The 21,407-nt window shown below is 41.1% G+C and overlaps 1 protein-coding gene across 1 annotated transcript in view; it reads right to left on the reverse strand.

Annotated features, from left to right (window-relative positions):
• Nucleotides 1-231: 231 nt before the first annotated feature.
• The window catches only part of NELL2 (neural EGFL like 2), a 640,124-nt gene continuing 618,948 nt past the window's right edge, over nucleotides 232-21,407 (reverse strand). Inside the window, exons 17-20 of the mRNA XM_030216939.1 lie at nucleotides 11,430-11,623; nucleotides 7,787-7,963; nucleotides 2,223-2,447; nucleotides 232-858 (exon numbers count right to left, since the gene is read on the reverse strand). Coding sequence (XP_030072799.1) covers nucleotides 808-858; nucleotides 2,223-2,447; nucleotides 7,787-7,963; nucleotides 11,430-11,623 — 647 coding nt within the window. The 3' untranslated portion in view covers nucleotides 232-807. The remainder of the gene's footprint in view (nucleotides 859-2,222; nucleotides 2,448-7,786; nucleotides 7,964-11,429; nucleotides 11,624-21,407) is intronic.

Raw genomic sequence — 21,407 nt, forward strand, 5'->3', positions numbered from 1 at the left:
TTTAAAAAAAAAAGTAATCACTCTGTGCTTATTTCCACACTCCGTCAAATCTAATTTTAATGCCACACTATAGTATTTCATCAGGACAAGAGGATCTCTCAAAGATCAAATACTCAAAAGTCTAATACACGATTAGGGAAGAGAAACATTTATTTAAACTTTGCACAATAACAAGCTTACATACTGAACAAATTTAACTAAGAACTAATAAATGCAAAGAAATATGGGTGATGTCACCTGCCAGAGAACATTAATTTTCATGCCTGTACATAACTTTTTTTGTTTGCTTTGTTTACAATAATTGGTATTTTTTTCTTCAGAACATGTATGTAACACATTATAATCGCAACATTCTTCTTGGCCAACAGTATCCTTATTATATCAAATGAGATCTTAAAGCAGATCTGCAGAGAACAGTTGAAAAAAGTGTGCACATTACAAGGCTATTGTAAGAAAATGACCTGAACCTCTTTTCAGCTCTTGAATAACCCAGTCAAACATATTACCCTCAGGGTCTTGCCCGTGTGTTAGTCTTTACCAGCTGCAGTGTATCTCGTATTCTGTTTAATGATGTTGAATAGAAAATAGGCAAAAATGTATCCTCAGTTAAACCAAAACTTTAAATTGTACATGTTGGTGTTTTCTCTTAAGTCCTCTCAAATACAGTTAATCAAAGGTTTACGCAGATGACTCCTCTTCTTCATTTCAGCTGAGCCAAAAAGATCTAATTTCAGTTTAGTATTTTGGTCTGAAGGGATTTTTTTTTAAACCAGATGCCTTTTTTAATCTGCAACACTACTGTCAACTTCACAGTTCCTGGAGACACTGTGGATCCACTGAGCAACAGACATGACCATTCTGAAAAAAGAGAAAAAAGAAAAAAAAGCAAGCAAGAATGAATATGCTTTATAAGGAATTTTTTTGAATTGGCTCAGTTTGAGCAGTTGGTCCATTCATTGATACTTTCATCACTTAATTAGACTGATATATGGCCTTTCTAAATTTAACATTGGTTGCCCATAGAAGCTCAAGTAAAATTTAAATTTGCGTGCTTTTTTTATAGAACATTACGTAGTCAAATTCCTGGTTATTTACTCACCCATTTACTACTACTACTACTTATCATTTCTAAAGCGCTACTAGACGTACGCAGCTCTGTACACTTTAACATGAAGAGACATTTCTGTTTTGTTTCATTTCAAAGAGCCAGGAAAGGTGATATTAATAGTTTTTGGGTTTTTTTTTTAACTTTTCCGTTAACGGGGGATAAAGAGATTTTCAATTGTTGATAGATTGTTGGCTGTTCAAGCAGTCAAGCAGCACATCCATGGAAGGATATTCTAGTACAACTTTCTTTTTCTCATTCATGTCTCTCCTTTAGGAAAAATCTAAAGACTATCTTGTTTAGAAAATTCACCTCTTCATCACGATCTCTTCTAAATTTGATATTCTAGGAGAATGTCCAAGCTCTCTTGTTATATGTAACCCGCTTAGAACTTAGTGGTATTAGCAGGATATAAAACAGAGTGTAATGTAATAGCTTATAATATCAGTAACAAACATGATAGAGTGTGCCATTCCTTTGTAAAGGAGATTGCAAATTCTCCAAGATGGGATACAGTTTGGATTATTGCACTATTCTACATTAACATAACTATAATAGTAATAACTTGTTTTTATTCTAGTAAATTCTGAACCCTCACTAAAACTTTCAATCTTCCTCCCGACCCGCTATCCCATCCAAGTGCCGATCCCACTCTTAATCATCCCCATTGAGTTCCGATGCCCTAACGCCAAACCCTGACACAGATGCCCAGAGGCCTAATCTCCCCCCCCAAACCTTGGGACCTACCTCAGGTATATATGTCTGCCTTTAGTGTTCCTGGGTGGCAGCAGACCCTCCCCTGTTGCTGCCAGGGATAGCACCAGTATCCAAGATGGCACCTTTGCCTCTTAGCAGTACTAGAAAGCAGAGGCACCATCCTGATACAGTATTTCAGAAGTTTCACAGTAGAGGTTAATGCAACAAAGCTTCAATAATTTTCACACTAAGGCTTAATTAAATTGCAAAGCTAGAGTTGGGCCCGGTTGCTATTTTTTGTGTGGTGAGCTTCACAATGTATGAGCCAAAACGTGAGTTCAAATCCTTAAAATGATACTGATTCAGGTCTTCTATTCCCACAGACATATTTAGCATATTTCACTCAGTCATTGCCCTTTACCTTGCACTGACACAGAGTGCACTCGGTTCCATGCTTTATCCAAGAAGAACCTGTGAAGCGAACCACATTCATTTCATCTAGACAGGTCTTAGTGATATCATTGCGTATGTTGTCCGCTTGGCAAGGATCAGTAATACATCGTGGGCAGCACTCAGTCTCTGGTTGCACATGGAATTCACAGTCATTCTCTGGACAAGGCAAAGGCCAACAATCGACTTCCCCCTGCTGCAAAATAAATAAATAACATACATAAAAACACAAACAATGTTCTGTGGTTCTTGAGCTTTAGACCCAGATGCTTTCTTATTGACTACCTGTAGATCATGAAAGCTCATTAATGCTAATTTAGGGCCCTATTTACTAAGATGCACTAGCGTTTTTAGCGAATGCTAATCGTGTAGACGCCTCTAGCACGGCTTAGTAAACCTTGTAGGTGCTTCTAGCGTGGTTTAGTAAACATTTTACAAATCAGTGGTACCGACTTACCGCTTGCTAAAAAAGAAGTACCGCCAGTAGTTCCCACCTCCAGCGTCCCGCCATATATTTTTATTTTTGTAGTGCCGGTTTGTACCCGGTGGTAATCGGGTAGTGCCACGCGCTGCCCGGTTACCACCAGGTTAGCGGGGGAGCTGTTACCGCTACCTGAAATGTCAGTGCGGCAAGTGCTTCACTTGCCACGCAGCCATTTCCTGAAGAAAAGAAAGACCTACCTTTTACCTGCTGCAGTACAAGGGAGCCTTGGCGCACATCAAAAACATGCGCCGATGCCAGCACAGACCCCCTTTTGTCGCAGCTTGGTAAAAGGGGCCCTTAGTATTTAGAATTGTCATACTTCCTGCTGTGATGTAATTTATATCTTATCTTAGCTTTGGCTTTTATAGCCTGCTTTATCCCAAAAGGGTTCAAAGTGGGGTAACATATTTAACAAGCCAATTAATAAAGAAAACTAAAATCGGGATCATATAAAATGAGACATAACATTTCACAAATCATAATTTTTACATAAGCTACTTGTAGAATAAATAACTTTTCAATTGTTTTCTAAAGCTAATATAAGGAGTTAAATGTGCTCTTTGAGGCAGAGAGTTCCAAATTTTTACAAATTGTAAGAAAAAACCCCAACTCTCTATGAACCATTTGAACTGCAGACCTTTTAATGTAGGAAAGCACAAAAGACGACTATTGTGGGTACGCTGAGTGCATCCCTAAAAAGCTAGTCATAGTTTTATAAGAACAACCTTCTAACAGTTTATAAACCAGACAACATGTTTTAAAAGCTTACGTAACCCAAATTTTAAAAATTGCCTTTTATACAATATTGATATCTGATAGAATAATCATCTTCTTTGACACCTAATTGTCCGATATTCAAACTGTTTAAAACTGTGCAGGAGAGCTGTTGTTCAGGACACTGCCACTGAATATCGGCACTAACTGCCCTTGCACTGTCTGGTTAGTGCTGGGGTGGTTCAAAGGCAGAGCCTGGGAGGAGTTGGTAGTTAACCAGTTAGCGGCAATATTCAGATTGCTAACCGGTTAAGTGGCAACAGTTAGGACAGCAAAAAGGGTGTCTGAACTTTAGATGCAGAGCTAACCAAGCACCAGTCTGAATATTGGCTGGTGCCCAGTTAACTTCCGGGAAGCAGCGTCAGGGTTCCTGGATTCCCCTGGTCCTGATCCCCCCTTCTTTCCCTCCCCAAAGGCAAATTGAGCCCCAGCCCCAGCCTGAAACCCTGTAGGCCCCACTTTTAGTTTTTATACTGAGGTTCCTGTATGGAATCCAGATTTAGCTCCCATATAGAATTGGTTGAATGACGTTATCAATTATAATATCTCTAAAACTCTCAAAAAATATGCCAAATCCAACTGCAAACTAGACATATGTCCAAATAGCCTCATGAAATCTGCTCCTCAACAATTCATAATAAACCTAACAAACCACATAAACTACATGCTACAAAATGGACTCTTCCCAAAAGAAAAAGGAAAAATCTTACTCACACCAATTCCTAAAGACACAAAGAAAAACACGAGTGAAATAACCAACTACAGGCCAATAGCATCCATACCACTAATAACCAAGATAACCGAAGGTATGGTAACTAAACAACTCACAAACTATCTAGACAAACATTCAATACTGCATGATGCCCAATCAGGATTCCGTTCGAATCACAGCACAGAAACAGTATTAGTCACCCTTATGACCAAATTCAAACAAATAATTGCAACCGGCAACAATATACTCCTCCTACAATTTGACATGTCAAGCGCCTTCGACATGGTTGACCATGGAATCCTACTACACATACTTGAATACTTTGGCATCGGAGGAAATGTCCTGAATTGGTTCAAGGGGTTCCTAACCCTGCGCTCGTATCAAGTCACATCAAATTCAACCACGTCCAAGGCATGGATACCTGAATGTGGAGTCCCACAAGGATCACCTCTCTCACCAACTATATTCAACCTAATGATGATCCCTTTAGCAAAACTCCTATCAAACCATAACCTCAACCCGTATATATACGCCGATGATGTGACAATATACATCCCATTCAAACAAGACACCAAAGAAATCTCCAACGAAATCAATCAAAGTCTAAATATCATGAACACATGGGCAGATGCATTCCGCCTGAAACTAAACGCAGAAAAAACCCAATGCCTGATACTCACCTCCCAATACAACACAACTGAATTCAACGTGATAAACACACCAAACCTAAAACTTCCAATCTCAGAAACGCTAAAAATCCTCGGAGTGACTATCGACCGCCACCTAACACTCGAAACTCACGCAAACAACATAACCAAGAAGATGTTCTTCAGCATGTGGAAATTGAAAAGGTAAGACCATTCTTCCCAAGATTCGTCTTCTGCAGCCTAGTGCAATCCCTCGTCCTTAGCCACTTGGATTACTGCAACTCATTATAAGCATGCTGCAAAGACCAAATACTGAGGAAACTTCAAACAGCCCAGAACACAGCAGCCAGGCTCATCTTCAGAAAACCTAAATATGAAAGGGCAAAACCACTACGAGAGAAACTACATTGGCTTCCACTCAAGGACCGCGTTACTTTTAAAATTTGCACATTAGTCCATAAGATCATTTACGGTGAAGCCCCAGCGTACATGTCTGATTTAATAGACCTACCACCCAGAAACGCCAAAAGATCATCCCGAACTCACCTCAACCTTCACTACCCAGCTTGCAAGGGCTTGAAGTACAAGACGATACATGCGTCAACATTTTCCTACATGAGCACGAAGTCTTACATTACCGCGCAACCTAAGAATGATTAACGAACAAGCCTCCTTCCGTAAACTACTGAAGACTCACCTGTTTGAACAAACTTACGGAAAGAGCCAAAACACATAGAGACCACACTCACTGTTCACCAATGCAATACACATCCACTTCTGATCCCTCATCCCTTTATCCAGTCAATCATACATTTATTCACGGAACTATGTACACTATATGTCTAGGTGTCTAACAATGCCCTTTTTTCCCATTGTCTCCTTCTAATGTTTCTATGTTGATGTCCCATTGTTATACTCCCAATGATATTCGAATGTCTCGCACAACTCTATTCAATGTAATCCATAACCTAGTCGTAACAAATGTATTTCTATTATTCATGTCTTATTGTAAGCCACACTGAGCCCGCAAATAGGTGGGAAAATGTGGGATACAAATGCAATAAATAAATAAATAAATAAATAATCGCAGCTTTACTGGGTGGCTGATACTCCTGGGAATTTATTTATGCATGGACAGCCCTTGGGACTTTTTTCTTCTAGTGTCTTTTATTGCTACATTAATTTAAAGGCACAGGGAAATGGCTGTGAAGTAGGTGGTGGGCACAATCCCCCCAGATTTTATATAGTTCACCTAGAGATCCAAGCCGAAATCCAAGCCTATTCTATAACAACGCGTGTAACTTAATTGGCTTAACAAGCAATAATGAGCACTCATTGGCAATAACTAGAATTTACGCACACAACTCACTATGCACATTCTGTAATGCAGTGTGTTTATGCTTGGCAAAAAGGGGCGTGGTAATGAGCATTTTGAAATTTATATGTGTAGTTATATGGCCCAGTGAGCCTAAATCTACGCACCGGGATTTATGCCATGTTTTCATTTGTGTAAATAGAGGCGCATAGTTTTAGGTGCTGAGATATCAACTAAGCGTATTCTATATACGGCACCTAAATCTAGGTGCCGCTTATAGAATACACTTAGTCGGCTTATTTCTGCACTGATTTTTTTTAGGCGCCATATATAGAATATCCCCCAATGTGCAGAAATATCATTTTCAAGTTTCAAATTTATTTCATCATTGATATACCGCCCTGGAGCGCACTATCTAAGCGATTTACAATATGATAAAATCAAAAGAAAAAGGAAAATGAAAAGAACTACAAATGTTGAAAGGAAAGGGACAGGCAAGAACAGGAAAGAGGAAGAATAGAAAAAGGGTCTACGTTCACAATAGTAGATTTCTGGTGGCTGGTACTCTGATCCCCAGGGAAGCAGAAGGAGGAAACCCAATCAGCTTCGATTCTTTCTGGTAGAGAAAGCATCTTGAAATAGCAACATTTTAAATTCTGATTTAAATGTGGACTGAGAGAGCTCTGATCTTAAAGAAAAAAGCAGTGAATTCCATAAGGTGAGAGCTGTCATACTAAAAATTTGAGCACGGAAAGAGTCTGGTCTAATGTAGTGAAAGGAAGGAATCGTAAGGCGATGCTGCTGCGATGATTGGAGAGATCATGTAGATGTGTAGGGAGTCAAAAACCATGAGAGATACATTGGTTGTTCAGAATGGTGAATTTTATGGGTAAGGACTAAGATTTTGTGATGGGCAACTAGCAGCCAGTGTTCCTGATACAGTAGAGGGGCTACATGGTTGTATTGACTTGCCCACTTCCATTTCTAGTTTGCCCTCCTTTCTCCTTGCAGCTCTTAAATCTTGCAGGCTTCCCTATCCCTACCTTGGCTGACAGATCATATGGCCCTGGCAGGTCCTAAAGAAATATTAACTACAGTAGGGAATTAATCAATGTTACTATTCTTCAAATCTAAACAATACCAACTAATAAGAATAGATTACTACCAAATTCAATTTATTACAACAATGATTATACACAATCAATTAGAAAAAAAACACCTTTCACATCATCCTCCACATAAATCTTATAATGTAACCCCTTGATGTTAACTCTGTCCTCCCAGTTGATTGTTTGTAAACCAGTAATGTCAATGTTGTTTTAGACCACTAACCATAGTCTTGGGAGGATTATACAATCACTAAAGAAAACCAGCACTGCTACTCCACACAACTTCCCCACCCTCACAACAAAAATTGAACCCCAATTTTAAAAAGTGGGTGGGTGATATAATTCTGAATATCTGCCCCAGGTGCAGAAAAATGTGGCAACACCTTTAGCTTAATTTTCTTATGGAATAAAGAGCATAATGTTAGAGATTCTATTTTATTTTATTGTTTGGCAAATATATTTCATTCATGGTCATCATTATAGAAAAGACTTACCAAGCATCGGCACTGCTGACAGTTTTGTACCCAAGTATCCCCACTGTTATATGTGACCTCCCCATTTTGATGTATACATTGGCTAGTAAGCCGTGGATCACATTCAGGACAGCAAAAGAGATCTACAGTTGGGTTTTCACAGTCACATACCATCCGCCGACACATCACATATCCATTCTAGAAAGAAAAAGAAAGAGGAGGTTGATATGCAGAACACACTTGTTTAAGTTGCGGAGCTTCTTTCACTGTTAAAGCAAAGCTGAGCCTGAGAGGTGAAGCCACTCTTGCTTAATGGTGAAAAAGATTTCACTGCAATGTGAAGTCTTGAGGAAAAAGAATTTCTACTGTGTTATCCCATAAATGCTTCAAAGTCCAACTTGATAATACATAAGTAACACAGTACAACAAAATACGAAGTACTGTCAACATATGAAAAAGATAACTTCATTTTATTGTATCTATTCCCTGTCTCATTCCTAGTGAACAGAAAAGAAAAAAAACCACAGAGGAACAAGAATGGAACAAGTGTGCTTTATCGATGATCCAACATGGGCCATGTTTTGGCATGACCAACGCCTGCTTCAGGGGTCAGTTTAAACCACACTAGCTGCCTAAGTAGTTGCTCAAATGATAGATATTCTGGCTCAATATAAAAGTAGTCCACTCTAGAGTAAAACAATTTCTTGGCGTTCGGAACCACTATGGGCATTCACTGTTTTACTCTAGAGCAGACTACTATTATATTGAGCCACAATATCTATCATTTGGGCAACTACTCATACACCTAGTGTTAAATAGCCAGTTAAATAGTCTTAATCTGGCTAAGCATTAATATTCAGTGCAAGAAAGCTGGTTACCTCGGCTGAATAATAGCATTTAGCAGCTAGCCCAGTCACTGGCTATGTGGTTAGCACCAATATTCACTGGCTGACCTGACCGCTATAACTTAGCCGGTCAGTCGATGAATAGCAGCTTAACCGACTATGTGCATAGCAGCCAAAAAACACCATAAATTCAATGCCAGTTGCTGGATACACCCCGGCACTGAATTTCCAGGTTCGCTGTTGACCACAGCAGGCAGCTTGGCTAACTCCTGCGGTCTGAATATCGGCCTCTGAGTATCTAAGTCTCACAGCGTGCAACCCAATTGGGTGCATGGCCATGGTAGGGGCATGGGCGGATTGTTCTGAAAATTTGAGTACAGTATTATAGAATAGCAGGGTTGCCCACCAAAGTTGTGCACTAAGATTTACACTGGGTTTCAGCAAGTGTAAGTCCTAGTGCCTAAGTTGGATGCGAGAATCAGCATTATGAGCAATTCTGTAATGGGTACTCAGCCCAGAGCGTCCTTTATAGAATAGCACCGAGTGTTGATTTTTTTTATGGCACCGATTTTTAAGCACCATTTATTGAATCTGGCCCAAGGACCCTCTCCTGGTCTGTGCACATCAGCCTCTCACTCCCCATCACATCCAGCATCTTTTAATTTCATGTCTCATGTTGTCTACTCCTTCCAGGGTGTCCACACTGTGGCAAATCTTTTTGTCATCCACAAAAGGGCAAATTTTTTTCCTTCTAACCCTTTGACAATGTTGATCACCTGTTTTTCCTCTGAGGCAGTTCCATTTACTGCCACCGTCTACCACCTATCAGCCAATCAATTTTTTGATCCAGTTTACCACTTTGATCCCATCCCCAAATTGTTTAATTTATTTATGAGCCTCCTATAAGGAACACTATCAAAGGTTTTGTTAAAATCTAAGTAGATATCCAGCGTGTGCCCTTAATCTAGTTCTTTTGTTATCTAGTCAAAGAAAACAATCAGGTTTGTTTGACACAATTTGCCTAAGAATGCAAAAGATTAACAGTTTGAGAGTAAGTGTACAAAAGTATTAGCAAAAATGAAGATGTGGTCTTTCAGCACTCTGTTCATTTTCCTAATGTTATTGCCACTTATTCTTCCTGCTGCTTCCCTATCTCTTTGTAGCGCTATAGAAATGCTAAATAGTAGTAGTAGTATCTGAAAAAGTGATGGATACAGCTGTAGCTAGCATCCATTAAAATGAAAACCGTGCATATTGGACTGTAGCCTTGATGAAATTCAAGATTGTGTAACTAGTCCTAAAGTATGCACAATTATTATTTTATCTGGGACAGGCAAGTATACTATCAATAAAGTCTGCTTTAAATGGTGGGTAAATTTTCAGGGGTCTGATGAACACACAAAAATTGATAGATAATTTACCCATATATTTTAATGCACATTTTCAGCCAGCTATGTATTCAAGTCTGGATGCTGAAAATGCCAGCATAATATTACATGAATATCAGGATAAAATTAAGGCAGCCATTTCTGCAATCAGAAGTTATACAGACAGCAGCTGAATATTATCAAACCCACTCACCCTAATCGTGGCCCAAGATATATGGATAGCCTTATAGAGGTGATTCTATAGGAGCTGTCTAAAGTTAGGCAGCAAGTACGCGCGTAAATAGTCTAGTCACATGGTTAACTTTTTGATTCAGAGATCTTTTTTTATCATCCGCAATTTTCGTCATGTATGAAAATATTTTGAACAAGAACACTTTTACTTGATAGTACAATAATTAGTTCTGAGTCTCTTTCATTGTTGTAACGTCATTTATTTAGCTTGCTCTAAGCAACTATTAAAATAACTCCAATCAGTTCAAAATACAGCTTTACGACTGATCCCCCCCCCCCCCCCCACTAAAGAAAACTGATAGTTTATCTGAGTATTACATGAAAGTTCATTGGCTTCCTGTCCATGCTAGGGTGCTAGTATTACATTTTTTTTTTGCCTAATATAGAAGGTTCTTTATGGTCTGGCTACCTTATATCTTTTAAACCACTTTGTGCTTCCAGGGAACTCAAGAGCTAGAGAATTGTTACTTTTGATTTCTTTTCCTTCTTTAAGGAACGTGAAGAGAGTCAAATTACTAGGGGGTCCTTTTACTAAGCCATGGCAAAAAGTGGCCTGCGGTAGTGTGGATGTGTGATTTTGGCACGCACCAGGTCAGTTTTTACCACGTCTGAAAAGAAGGGTTTTTTTTCAATAGGCTGGGAAAACGGCCTGTGGTAAAAGTGAAACCAGTGGCATGGTTTTTAATATTTTATGTATTTTGTAATTTGACCACTTTTGTCAGTCCCAAGGTTTTTTTTTGTTTGTTTTAAATCCTGCTTATTTGCATCTTATAGAATTATCAAGTTAACATTCAGCTTTATCATACCTCAGGACCTCCACAGTAGGTCCTCACGCTTTTGTGTGAAATTCACCTAAAAAAACCCCAATATCCAACCACAACCCTGTGCTGGCTGCGACATGATTTTTAATGTTTTATGTTTTTTGCAATTTGACCACTTTTGTCAGTCCCAAGAATTATCAAGTTAACATTCAGCTTCATCATACCTCATGGGCTTCATAGAGCAATCAAGAAGTTAACATGATAGAAAAGGGAAGAACAATACGGCAATTATATGGAGAAAGGAAAACCTCTTAACTTTCAGTGATGAGAAAACATTTTTATATACAGGTATTTAGTATCTTCAGTATAATTCTACATGCCTTTGAATAACCATCCTTTAAGCAGAGCCATGCAGGGAGACAATAGTACATGTACCTACCTGACATGAGCAGACAGAGCACCTATCATTTTCCAATACCCAAATCTGCCCATTGTGCTTGACTTTATCTTCATGGATACAATCTCCTGTGCAGTTTTTCCCATGTGGACACCGGCAGTCATAGCCACCATCCAAGTTGAAGCAAACAGTGTCATTGGCGCAGCTGTGCCTTCCAGTCCCACATTCATTAATGTCTGTGAACAACATACCATAGAATGCTTTCAGGCTGCAATCAATTAACAAACAATGGCCTTACTGCAATCACTGTAGATGATTTTTGGTCAAACAGCCTTCAGCTATACATTAATTTGTATCCTATCAACAAAGGGAGCACTGGACTCTCAAGGGGCCTTGAAAATGTGTTTAGAAGCCTACACCAATTCTTTTGCATATTTCTAATCTGCAATTGTGGCAGTAACATTTTTTTGCTGTTATTTGATAAAGTAGGAACCTGTTCATATTTTAAGATTTATAAAAACATTATCAGGGTAATTCTATAACAGGGCTCTTACAGTTAAGGGCCTGGAGGGAGCCTGGTAGGAGCATATTCTGTAAAGGAAAATAAGTACCTGCTTTCAGTTATAGAATATTAGTGTAACCGGGTATTATGTATGTATGTAGCATTTAGGCCCAAGCACTTATACCATACACATGCACCTTATGGTATTCTATAACTGACATGTGTAATGCAATCATTTGGGACCTGGCACACAGGAGCTGGAGAACACAGACCGAGAATGGAGCAGTCAGACACAGGAAGATAAGAAGGTTGGCAAGGGCGGCTTGAGTGTGTGTATGTGGTAGTGGTGATGGTGGGATACGCATGGCATGGCGGACCACATAGACACCCCATATAAGAGGCTTGGGGAGGCTAAGCCTCCTCAGCCAAGCTGTGACCTTCCCCACCTGCTTTCTCCTCCAATGTGGCCCCACCGGTACAGCCAAGAACAAATTGTATCTTCCGCCTTCGCTCCCCACCCCCAGCTGAGCCTGCCCTCAACTCCCCAACATGCCTTCCATTCCGTTCCCGATGCAGCTGCCCTGCATTTAAGCCTGTCATTTTAAGTCGCAGCGGCAGCTCGAGTCCAGTCTTTCCCTTTCCGCTCAGTGCCCCGCCTTCCGCTGATGAGGTATTTCCTGTTTCCGCAAGGGCGGGACATTGAGTGGGAAAGGAAAGGCTGGAGGCGAGCTGCCGCTGCGACTTAAAATAACAGGTTTTAAATGTATGGCGGCTGCAGCAGGAAAGGAATGATGGGCAGGTGGGGATGGGTTACACCTCGAAAAGGGGGTCTGGGACAAGTAACCGGACATGGATGGGAGGGGAGGCAGGGCAGGGGCAAAGGAGAATAGTTGGACATGAATGGGAGGGGAAGGCAGAGGAGAATCGCTGGACATGGATGGGAGGGGAGGACAGGGGAGAGAGGAGAAATCACTGGACATGGAGGGGAGGACAGGGGCAGAGGAGTATCGCTGGACATGGATGGGAGGGGAGGACAGGGGTGAGAAGAGAAATCATTGGACATAGAGGGAAGGGCAGGGGAGAGAGGAGAATTGCTAGATATGGATGCCAATGGAAGGGTTGGAAGAAAGGAGATTTGCTAGATGGATTGATAGAGGGACCAGGGGAAAGAGGAGATTTGCTAGATATGGATGGAGGGCAGGGGAGAGAGAGAGGAGAGTTGCTGGACATGGATGGATGAATGGAGGGAAGGGCAGGGGAGAGAGGAGAGTTGCTGAACATGGATGGATGAATGGAGGGGAGGGCAGGGGAGACAGGAGAGTTGCTGGGCATGGATGGATGGAGGGGGAGGGAAGACAGGAAGGAGATGCACATGGAACATGGATGGAGGGGAGGGAAGAGAGGAGAAATCTGGACATGGATGGAGTGGAGGGCAGGGAAGAGAGGAGAAATGCTGGATGGAGTGGATGGAAGACAGAGGAAGTAAATGCACATGAATGGAGGGGAGGGCAGTGAGGAGAAATGCTGAATATGGATGGAGGGGAAACTGCTGAATTTAAGGGCTGGATCGGAATGCTTTGAGGGCAGATGCTGCAACTGGAGGAAGGATAGGGACAGGGCTACAGATGGTAGACAGAACGCATAAGGACACAGGAGGATGGTGGACATGGTGAGTGAAAAAATATCAAATGGAAAGAAGACACCATAAAACAGAAGACATTGGGACCATGCTAAGCACATAAATCTTTTTTTAAAGTCATGTGGTTTTATAAATAACTTTATGCATAAAACACGCCATCATATGCTATATCCATAAAAGATATGTATAAGAGGAAAGGGCTGGAGTGGTCTGTAGAAGGTGTAGCAAAACGTAGCAGCTAATGGATAATAATTTGCTTAAATTAGGCCAGTGAAATAGGCCTACCTCAAATGGATGAAGGGTGAGACAGTACAAGGGATGGCCAACCTCGATCCTCAAGGGCTACATCCTAGTCAGATTTTCAGGATTTCCAACAAGGTGGCCAGAGTTGTACCTCCCACTCTGTGTAGTTTACACCCCTCTATGCCCTGTTTGAAGTGTGAAGATTATTTGAATTTTGCTTTGATTATAGGAATTCCCTGTGATTATCCCATGCGTTTTTGAATATCATCACTGATTCTGTCCCCACCACCTCCACCAGGAGGGTATAACAGGTGTCCACTATTCTCTCTGTAAAAAAGTATTTCCTGATGTTAATCCTTAGTCTGCCACCCTACAACCTCAAATCTTATCTAGTTCAACGCATCTTCATCTCTGAAAAAGATTTGTTTGTGCATTAATACCTTTCAAGATTAAACATCTATAACATATCTCCTCTGTCCTTCCTTTTGTCTAGTGTTTACATTAATAGGTCTTGTAGGGGCCCTTTTACAAAGGCGTGCTGAAAAATGGCTTGTGGTAGTGTAGGCGCGGGTTTTGGGTGCGTGCCGATACATCTTTTAGCATGCCTGTAAAAAAGGCCTCTTTTTTTTGCCGAAAATTGCCGCACGTCCATTTTGGGTCTGAGATCTTACCACCAGCCGTAGACCTAGCGGTAAAGAATCTGGACGGTAATGACCTACTTGCGTCAAATGCCACTTGGCACGCATCAGTTACACATGCCAGAAAATAAAATGTATTTTTCAGATGCATGTAGCGTATGCACGCCAAATTTGAAATTACTGCAAGGGCCACACGGTAACTGGGTGGTAAATCCAATTTGGTGCATGTTCAGCGTGCATAGGCGCCTACGCAGCTTAGTAAAAGGGGCCCCAAATCTCTTCTCATACCATTTTATTGCATATCTCTGAACCACTTCAAGTCTTTATTCGCCGGATTCTATAAAGGGGCGTCCAAAGTTGCACGCGATCTTGAGTTGCATGTGTGGCTTAGGAAACAGAGCCCTAAGATTGTGAGTCCACTAGGGACAGAAAAAGTACCTGCATATATATAAACCACTATGGTTGTATTCACATTAAATCCCTGACCCTTTCTGCAACCTATCATCCTCCTGAATGTAGTCACCACCTTATTACATTGTTTCACCATTTTGACATCTTCAGAGATTATCCCCCAGATTCTATAAAGATCATATAAATCTGAGCATAATTCTGAGATGCGTGCACAAACTAATTAGTTAATGAGTCATTAACTGCCAATAATGACTGGCTCTGCAATGCATCAAAACCTTACATTGTATTGGACATTATATATTCCTTATTTCCTTGACCCTTATTGTACTTGTATACCCTTACCTTACCTTATTTTATACTGTATTTGTTTAACATCTACCGGACCTGGCGATCGCCTTTACGGTATTATGTAAGCCACATTGAGCCTGCTAATGGGAAAATGTGGGATACAAATGTTACAAATAAATAAATAACTGGATGATAACAATTATTGATGTGCATACTATTATATCACACTGGATGCCTAAATGCCATAGCGCGTAACCTGAAAGGATACGTGGCCATGAAAGGGCAAGGGCGGGTCAGGCGCAATCTGAAATTTGAGTGCAGTGTTATAGAATAGTGGTGTTGCCTACCCAACTCGTGCACAAGGATTTATACCGGGTTTCAGCAGGTGTAAGTCCTAGCACTCATAGTTCTATAAAGGGCAAACAGCCTAGAGCACCCTTTATGGAATAGCGCCGAATATCAATATTTTCCCACACCGATTTTATTGCACTATTTATTGAAGCAGGCCCTATCAGCCCAGGGTCCCTCTCACGGTCTGTGCACATCAGCCTGTCCACATCACATCTAGCATCTTTTAATTTCATGTCTCATGTTGTCTACTTCTTCTGGGGTGTCCACACTATTGCAAATCATTTTGTCATCCACAAAAGGACACATTTTTCCTTCTAAAACTTTGGCAATGTTGCTCAGAAATCTATTGAATAGATTTGGCCCTAGTTTTGATCTCTGAGGCACTGCACTACTCACCTTTTTTTTCCTCTGAGGCAGTTCCATTTACTGCCACCTCCTACCACCTATCAGTCAAAATACATTTTAGATCCAGTTTACCATCTTGGATCCCACACAATAGAGGCAGTGCACGCAAATAGATATCATGCATATTCATTGGAAAAATCTTGAAAATCTGACTGGGTTGCGGCCCTCGAGGACTGAGGTTGCCCGCCCCTGCCCTAGACAAACCATCAGTCTTGCTTACCCCCTTAACGTTTAGCCCCCTTAGCTCCCATCATGATTACACCAACACCAGCCCTCCCAGAATAATCTGGGTATATGGTTTTAAAAACTTTTAAAGGGGTAGCTGTGTTAGTCTGGTATAACAAAAATGGCAAAGGTAGGTGGCACCATATAGATTAATCAGTGTATTGAGGCATGATCTTTGGAGGACCAGAATCCACTTTGTCAGATGTGATGCATGAAGTGAGTTCAGAAGCTGGATAAATATATCTGAAGATGTGTGTGTGTGTGCGGGGGGGGGGGGGGGGGGGGGGGGATATGGAGTAAAGAGAAAACATTGAAACATGTAGGGCACAGAGTGATAATACCAGTAAAATTCAGTTAACTGACAACTGTGATAAGTGAGAGATAGCAAAGAAAGGATGACCTCAGAAAAAAGTCCATTCACACCTGTAGTGAGCCCATGAATCCATTGTTCCTATTCAAGTCTAGGGTGATGGTGTTAAGCTTTTTGATGAGTTCAAATTCTGTATGAATGATTTATTTGAAAACTGCCCACCATCCCTGGTAGTAAAAGTACCCCCTATTGGTTCTTTGAGTTTGTATAGCTGTCAGGACCTATTGTTTTGCTTTCACCATAACTTCTTTTTGGCATTCGCCCCTCCACTCATGCCTAATGGTTAGGCTGTCCCTGGCCACTGCATAAACTGTATTCAGCACTAACAACTTAAATATACAACACCGCTGAATATACAAATAAAGAACCATTTCTGAAAATCAGGCCCTTTTAGTTTAATAACGTTAGCATTCTACCAAACTACTTGACCTGCTTTCTTTAAACTAAATTTTGGTTTGTGTGGGCTAACATGGTACTGTATTTCAATTTTACTTTCCAAAGCCCTTTACTGATCATATTAAAAAGCAGGAATTTATCGATAACTTTTTTAAAAGGTAGAAGCTAAATAAAAATGGCAAGAAAACGCAGCCAGAAACCTATTAAAGAAATCTGTGGGGACACCAGCAATTTTACTGAATTTCATAAGCAAAACAAAGGACACGTTCCGTGATGCACTGAGCAATTGTTCTCTTGGGAGAGGTAAATTTCTGAAATTCTTCTTCAGAGACCTGTCGGCGGTTGCTGTATTTGTATTGGAGATTTGTTTGGGGAGCACAGAGTTTGAACTTTGCATGGTTTTGCTGATGTAGCATAGTAACATAGGAGATGACGGCAGAAAAAGACCTGCACGGTCCAACCAGTCTGCCCAACAAGAAACTCACATGTGCTACTTTTTGTGTATACCCTACCTTGATTTGTACCTGTCCTCTTCAGGGCAGAGACCGTATAAGTCTGCCCACCATTATCCCCGCCTCCCAACCACCAGCCCCGGCACAGACCGTATAAGTCTGCCCAGCACTATCCCTGCCTCCCAACCACCAGCCCCTCCTCCCACCACCGGCTCTGCCACCCAATCTCGGCTAAGCTCCTGAGGATCCATTCCTTCTGAACAGGATTCCTTTATGTTTATCCCACACATGTTTGAATTCCATTACCTTTTTCATTTCCACCACCTCCCGCGGGAGGGCATAGTATTCTATACATTTAACTGTATGCTTGGGCACATAAATGGCAACGTGACCAATCACTATAATTATAAATGGCTTAGTAAGGGGGGGCATGGGTGGGGCTGACATTTTCACAGAACTTATAGAATACTATAAAATTACATGCATAAGTGAGATTCTGACTGCTTACACAAAATGGAAAGAAAGAGAAGATGGAACAAGCATGCCGGAAATCAATGCTATGTTGCACTGTTTTTTAAAAACTCATATTTGGGGTGTAGTAATTAAGTAGGCCCATTGTCCACCTATATGAGAGATGCATAGGAAGCTTTCCATTCATGGAATCAAATCTTAAAAGGTGGGGTTAAGCCTTTAGTTACTGTGTGCAGAAACACGAATTATTGTTTCTCTGATAAAATCCTTCTGCAACATTTAAAAATAATTTATACCCAACAGGATGTCACCAGAAATAGTGGATTATGTTTGTCACATTTCCTATATAGCTACAAATAAAACATCAGTCATTATAACAATGCACATTGTCACGGACTCAACCTTATGAATATTACAAATAAATCCAGGGAATGGGTAAGAGGTGAGGAATAGATGATCATTTTCATCAGTCTCACTTAAACAAGTGAGACTGATGACCATGATCATCTATTCCTCACCTTTTACCCATTCCCTGGATTTATTTGTAATATTCATAAGGATGAGTCCATGACAATGTGCATTGTTATAATGACTGATGTGTTATTTGTAGCTATAAAGGAAATTTTTACTGATAGATTGATTATTAACTGCCTTTATATGAAAAGATTCACCCAAGGCAGTGTACAACTGGTATAGCTTGACATACAGTAAAACTTACAATTGTATTAACAGTATACCAATAGCAAAATGACTAAATAGAAGAATAAATACAATAAATGAGGGAAACTTGGAGATAGGCAGATCAAATCGTACAAATAGGAATAATAAGTTACAGTTCCAATCTATACACATTACAAATGAACAGTAGAATGATCATATAAGTCAAATACAATAAATGTCAGTGATATACAAATAAAACACTATGGGCTCTGTTTATTAAGGTGCGTTAATATTTTTAGCATACACTAAAAATTAGCATGCACTAACGCTAGAGACACCCATAGGAATATATGGGTGTCTCTAGCATTAGTGCACACTAATTTTTAGTGTACGCTAAAAATATTAATGCACCCACAGTGCAGCTTAGTAAACAGGGCCCTATAATAGGTAACTTGAAGATCAATCATATAATACAGATATGATACTTATGATGTTGGCAAATGAAACATTTTAATAAGCGACAAATTCGAACATTCATATAATAGATATGATGATCACGATGTCGGCAGCAATACAAATGAAGCACTTTAATAGGCTTACATGAGAACATTCACGTAACGTAGATATAACACAATGTCAGTATGACACTAATGAAACACCTTAATAGGCAGGCAAGAAAGCAAATGCAGTTAAGACACATGGAGGGACATAATCGAAAGGGGCCGCCCATTTTTAAGGGCGGCCATCTCCGTGGACGGATCCGAGAAGGGGCGGTCCCGACCATATTATTGAAAAAGATGGGCGGCCATCTTTTGTTTCGATAATACGGTTGGGCCCGGCCAAATGTCAGAGATGGGCGGGTTTGAGGTGGTCGGCATTGGTTTTCAGCAATAATGGAAACCGAAGGCAGCCATCTGAAAAACGAACAACTCCAAGGCATTTGGTCGTGGGAGGGGCCAGGATTCGTAGTGCACTGGTCCCCCTCACATGCCAGGACACCAACCGGGCACCCTAGGGGGCACTTTTAAAAATTAAAAAAAAACCCATTAAAATACCTCCCAGGTGCATAGCTCCCTTACCTTGGGGGCTGAACCCCCAAATCCCCCCCCAAAACCCACTCCCCACAACTCTACACCATTGCCATAGCCCTTATGTGTGAAGGGGGGCACCTACATATGGGTACAGTGGGTTTTGGGGGGGGGGGGGTTTGGAGGGCTCCCATTTACCACCACAAGTGTAACAGGTAGGGGAGGGATGCCCTGGGTCCACCTGCCTGAAGTGCACTGCACCCACTAAAAACTGCTCCAGGGACCTGCATACTGCTGTGATGGAGCAGGGTATGACATTTGAGGCTGGCTTAAAGGCTGGAAAAAAAGTTTTTAAAGTACTTTTTTTTGGTGGGAGGGGGTTGGTGACCACTGGGGGAGTCAGGGGAGGTCATTCCTGATTCCCTCCGGTGGTCACCTGGGCAGTTTGGGCACCTTTTTGGGACTTGGACCTAAAAAAAAAGGGTCCAAAAAAAGCAACCTAAATTCTCGCTATGGCCGCCCTTCTTTTTTCCATTATGGCCTGAAGCCGGCCATCTGTTAACCACTCCCATGCCCGCTCCTGTCCCGCCTTCGCTACTGTGCCGACACGCCCCCATGAACTTTGTTCGTCTCTGCGACGGAGTGCAGTTGAAAGCACCCAAAATCGGCTTTCGATTATACCAATTTGGGCACCCTTGGGAGATGGGCGCCCTTCTCCTTTCGAAAATAAGCTGAATAGGGGCTCATTTTTGAAAGAAAAATGTAGAAAAAGTGGCATAAAGCAGCATTTGGATGTTTCTCTCACAAAAAATTCCAAATCGGTATTTTCGAAACCTATTTTTCAGACGTTTTTCTATGCTGTTCGTATGCAGTGCGCCAATATCAAGGGGGCATGTCGGGGGTGTGTTAAGAGCAGGATATGGGCGTTCCTAGGACATTTTTCAGCCATAATGGAACATCAGAAAACAGTCCAGGACTAAAACTAAGAAGTTTTGAGCTAGAACTGTTTTTAGAACATGAATACACTTGCAAGTTTGATGGTGTTTAAAAATTGATTCTTTAAGAATGTTTGCTGGGAAAATTGACAATTGATTATTAGCAGCCAATTGTCGCCAATTGGCTCGTTATTCGAATAAATTGCACATGGAATTTTAAGCGCCATTTATAGAATTTCAGGGATGGTGTGCAGCAAGCGATTTTGGTTGTGGAGTGAATGGACAGTCAGTTGCCACATGTATTAAAGACCAGGGAAAAGACCCAGGCTTTCACCTGCTTGCTAACATAGAAGTAGTATTAAGCGTAGCTGTTCTGAGAGTGAGTTCCAGAATACAATTTCCTTTGATGAGGGTACAGATGGTAATGCTCAATGGCGTGTAGAGGGCTAACTTATTATTGAGGTTTTCTGGCCCATTTTGTCTTGAGAGCCTTGAAAAGGCTCTTTTACCAAACTGTGGTAAAAAATGGCCTTGGTGCATCCTTACACGGATCACTCCCATGAGCTAAGGCCACTTTTACAGCAGGGATAAAATGGCCAATTTTTCCATGTCCAGCATTAATGACAATGCCCTAATTTTTCCATTAGTGTGTGAGCCCCAACCGCCACCTATTTTGTAGATGATAAGGGCTCATGCAGTATCCATGCACTAATCGGTTAGCGTGTGGCAGTGTAGCTGCATTAATGGATTAGCCCCCCAGACCCACCCCATAAGTACATAAGTAATGCCATACTGGGAAAAAACCAAAGGTCCATCGAGCCCAGCATCCTGTCCCTGACAGCAGCCAATCCAGGTCAAGGGCACCTGGCAAGCTATCCAAACGTACAAACATTTTATACATGTTATTCCCGAAATTGTGGCTTTTTCCCAAGTCCATTTAGTAGCGGTCTATGGACTTGTCCTTTAGGAATCTGTCCATCTCCTTTTTAAACACTGCCAAGCTAAC

The sequence above is a fragment of the Microcaecilia unicolor genome, chromosome 10 (genome assembly GCF_901765095.1).
Source record: "Microcaecilia unicolor chromosome 10, aMicUni1.1, whole genome shotgun sequence".
Classification (NCBI taxonomy): domain Eukaryota; kingdom Metazoa; phylum Chordata; class Amphibia; order Gymnophiona; family Siphonopidae; genus Microcaecilia; species Microcaecilia unicolor.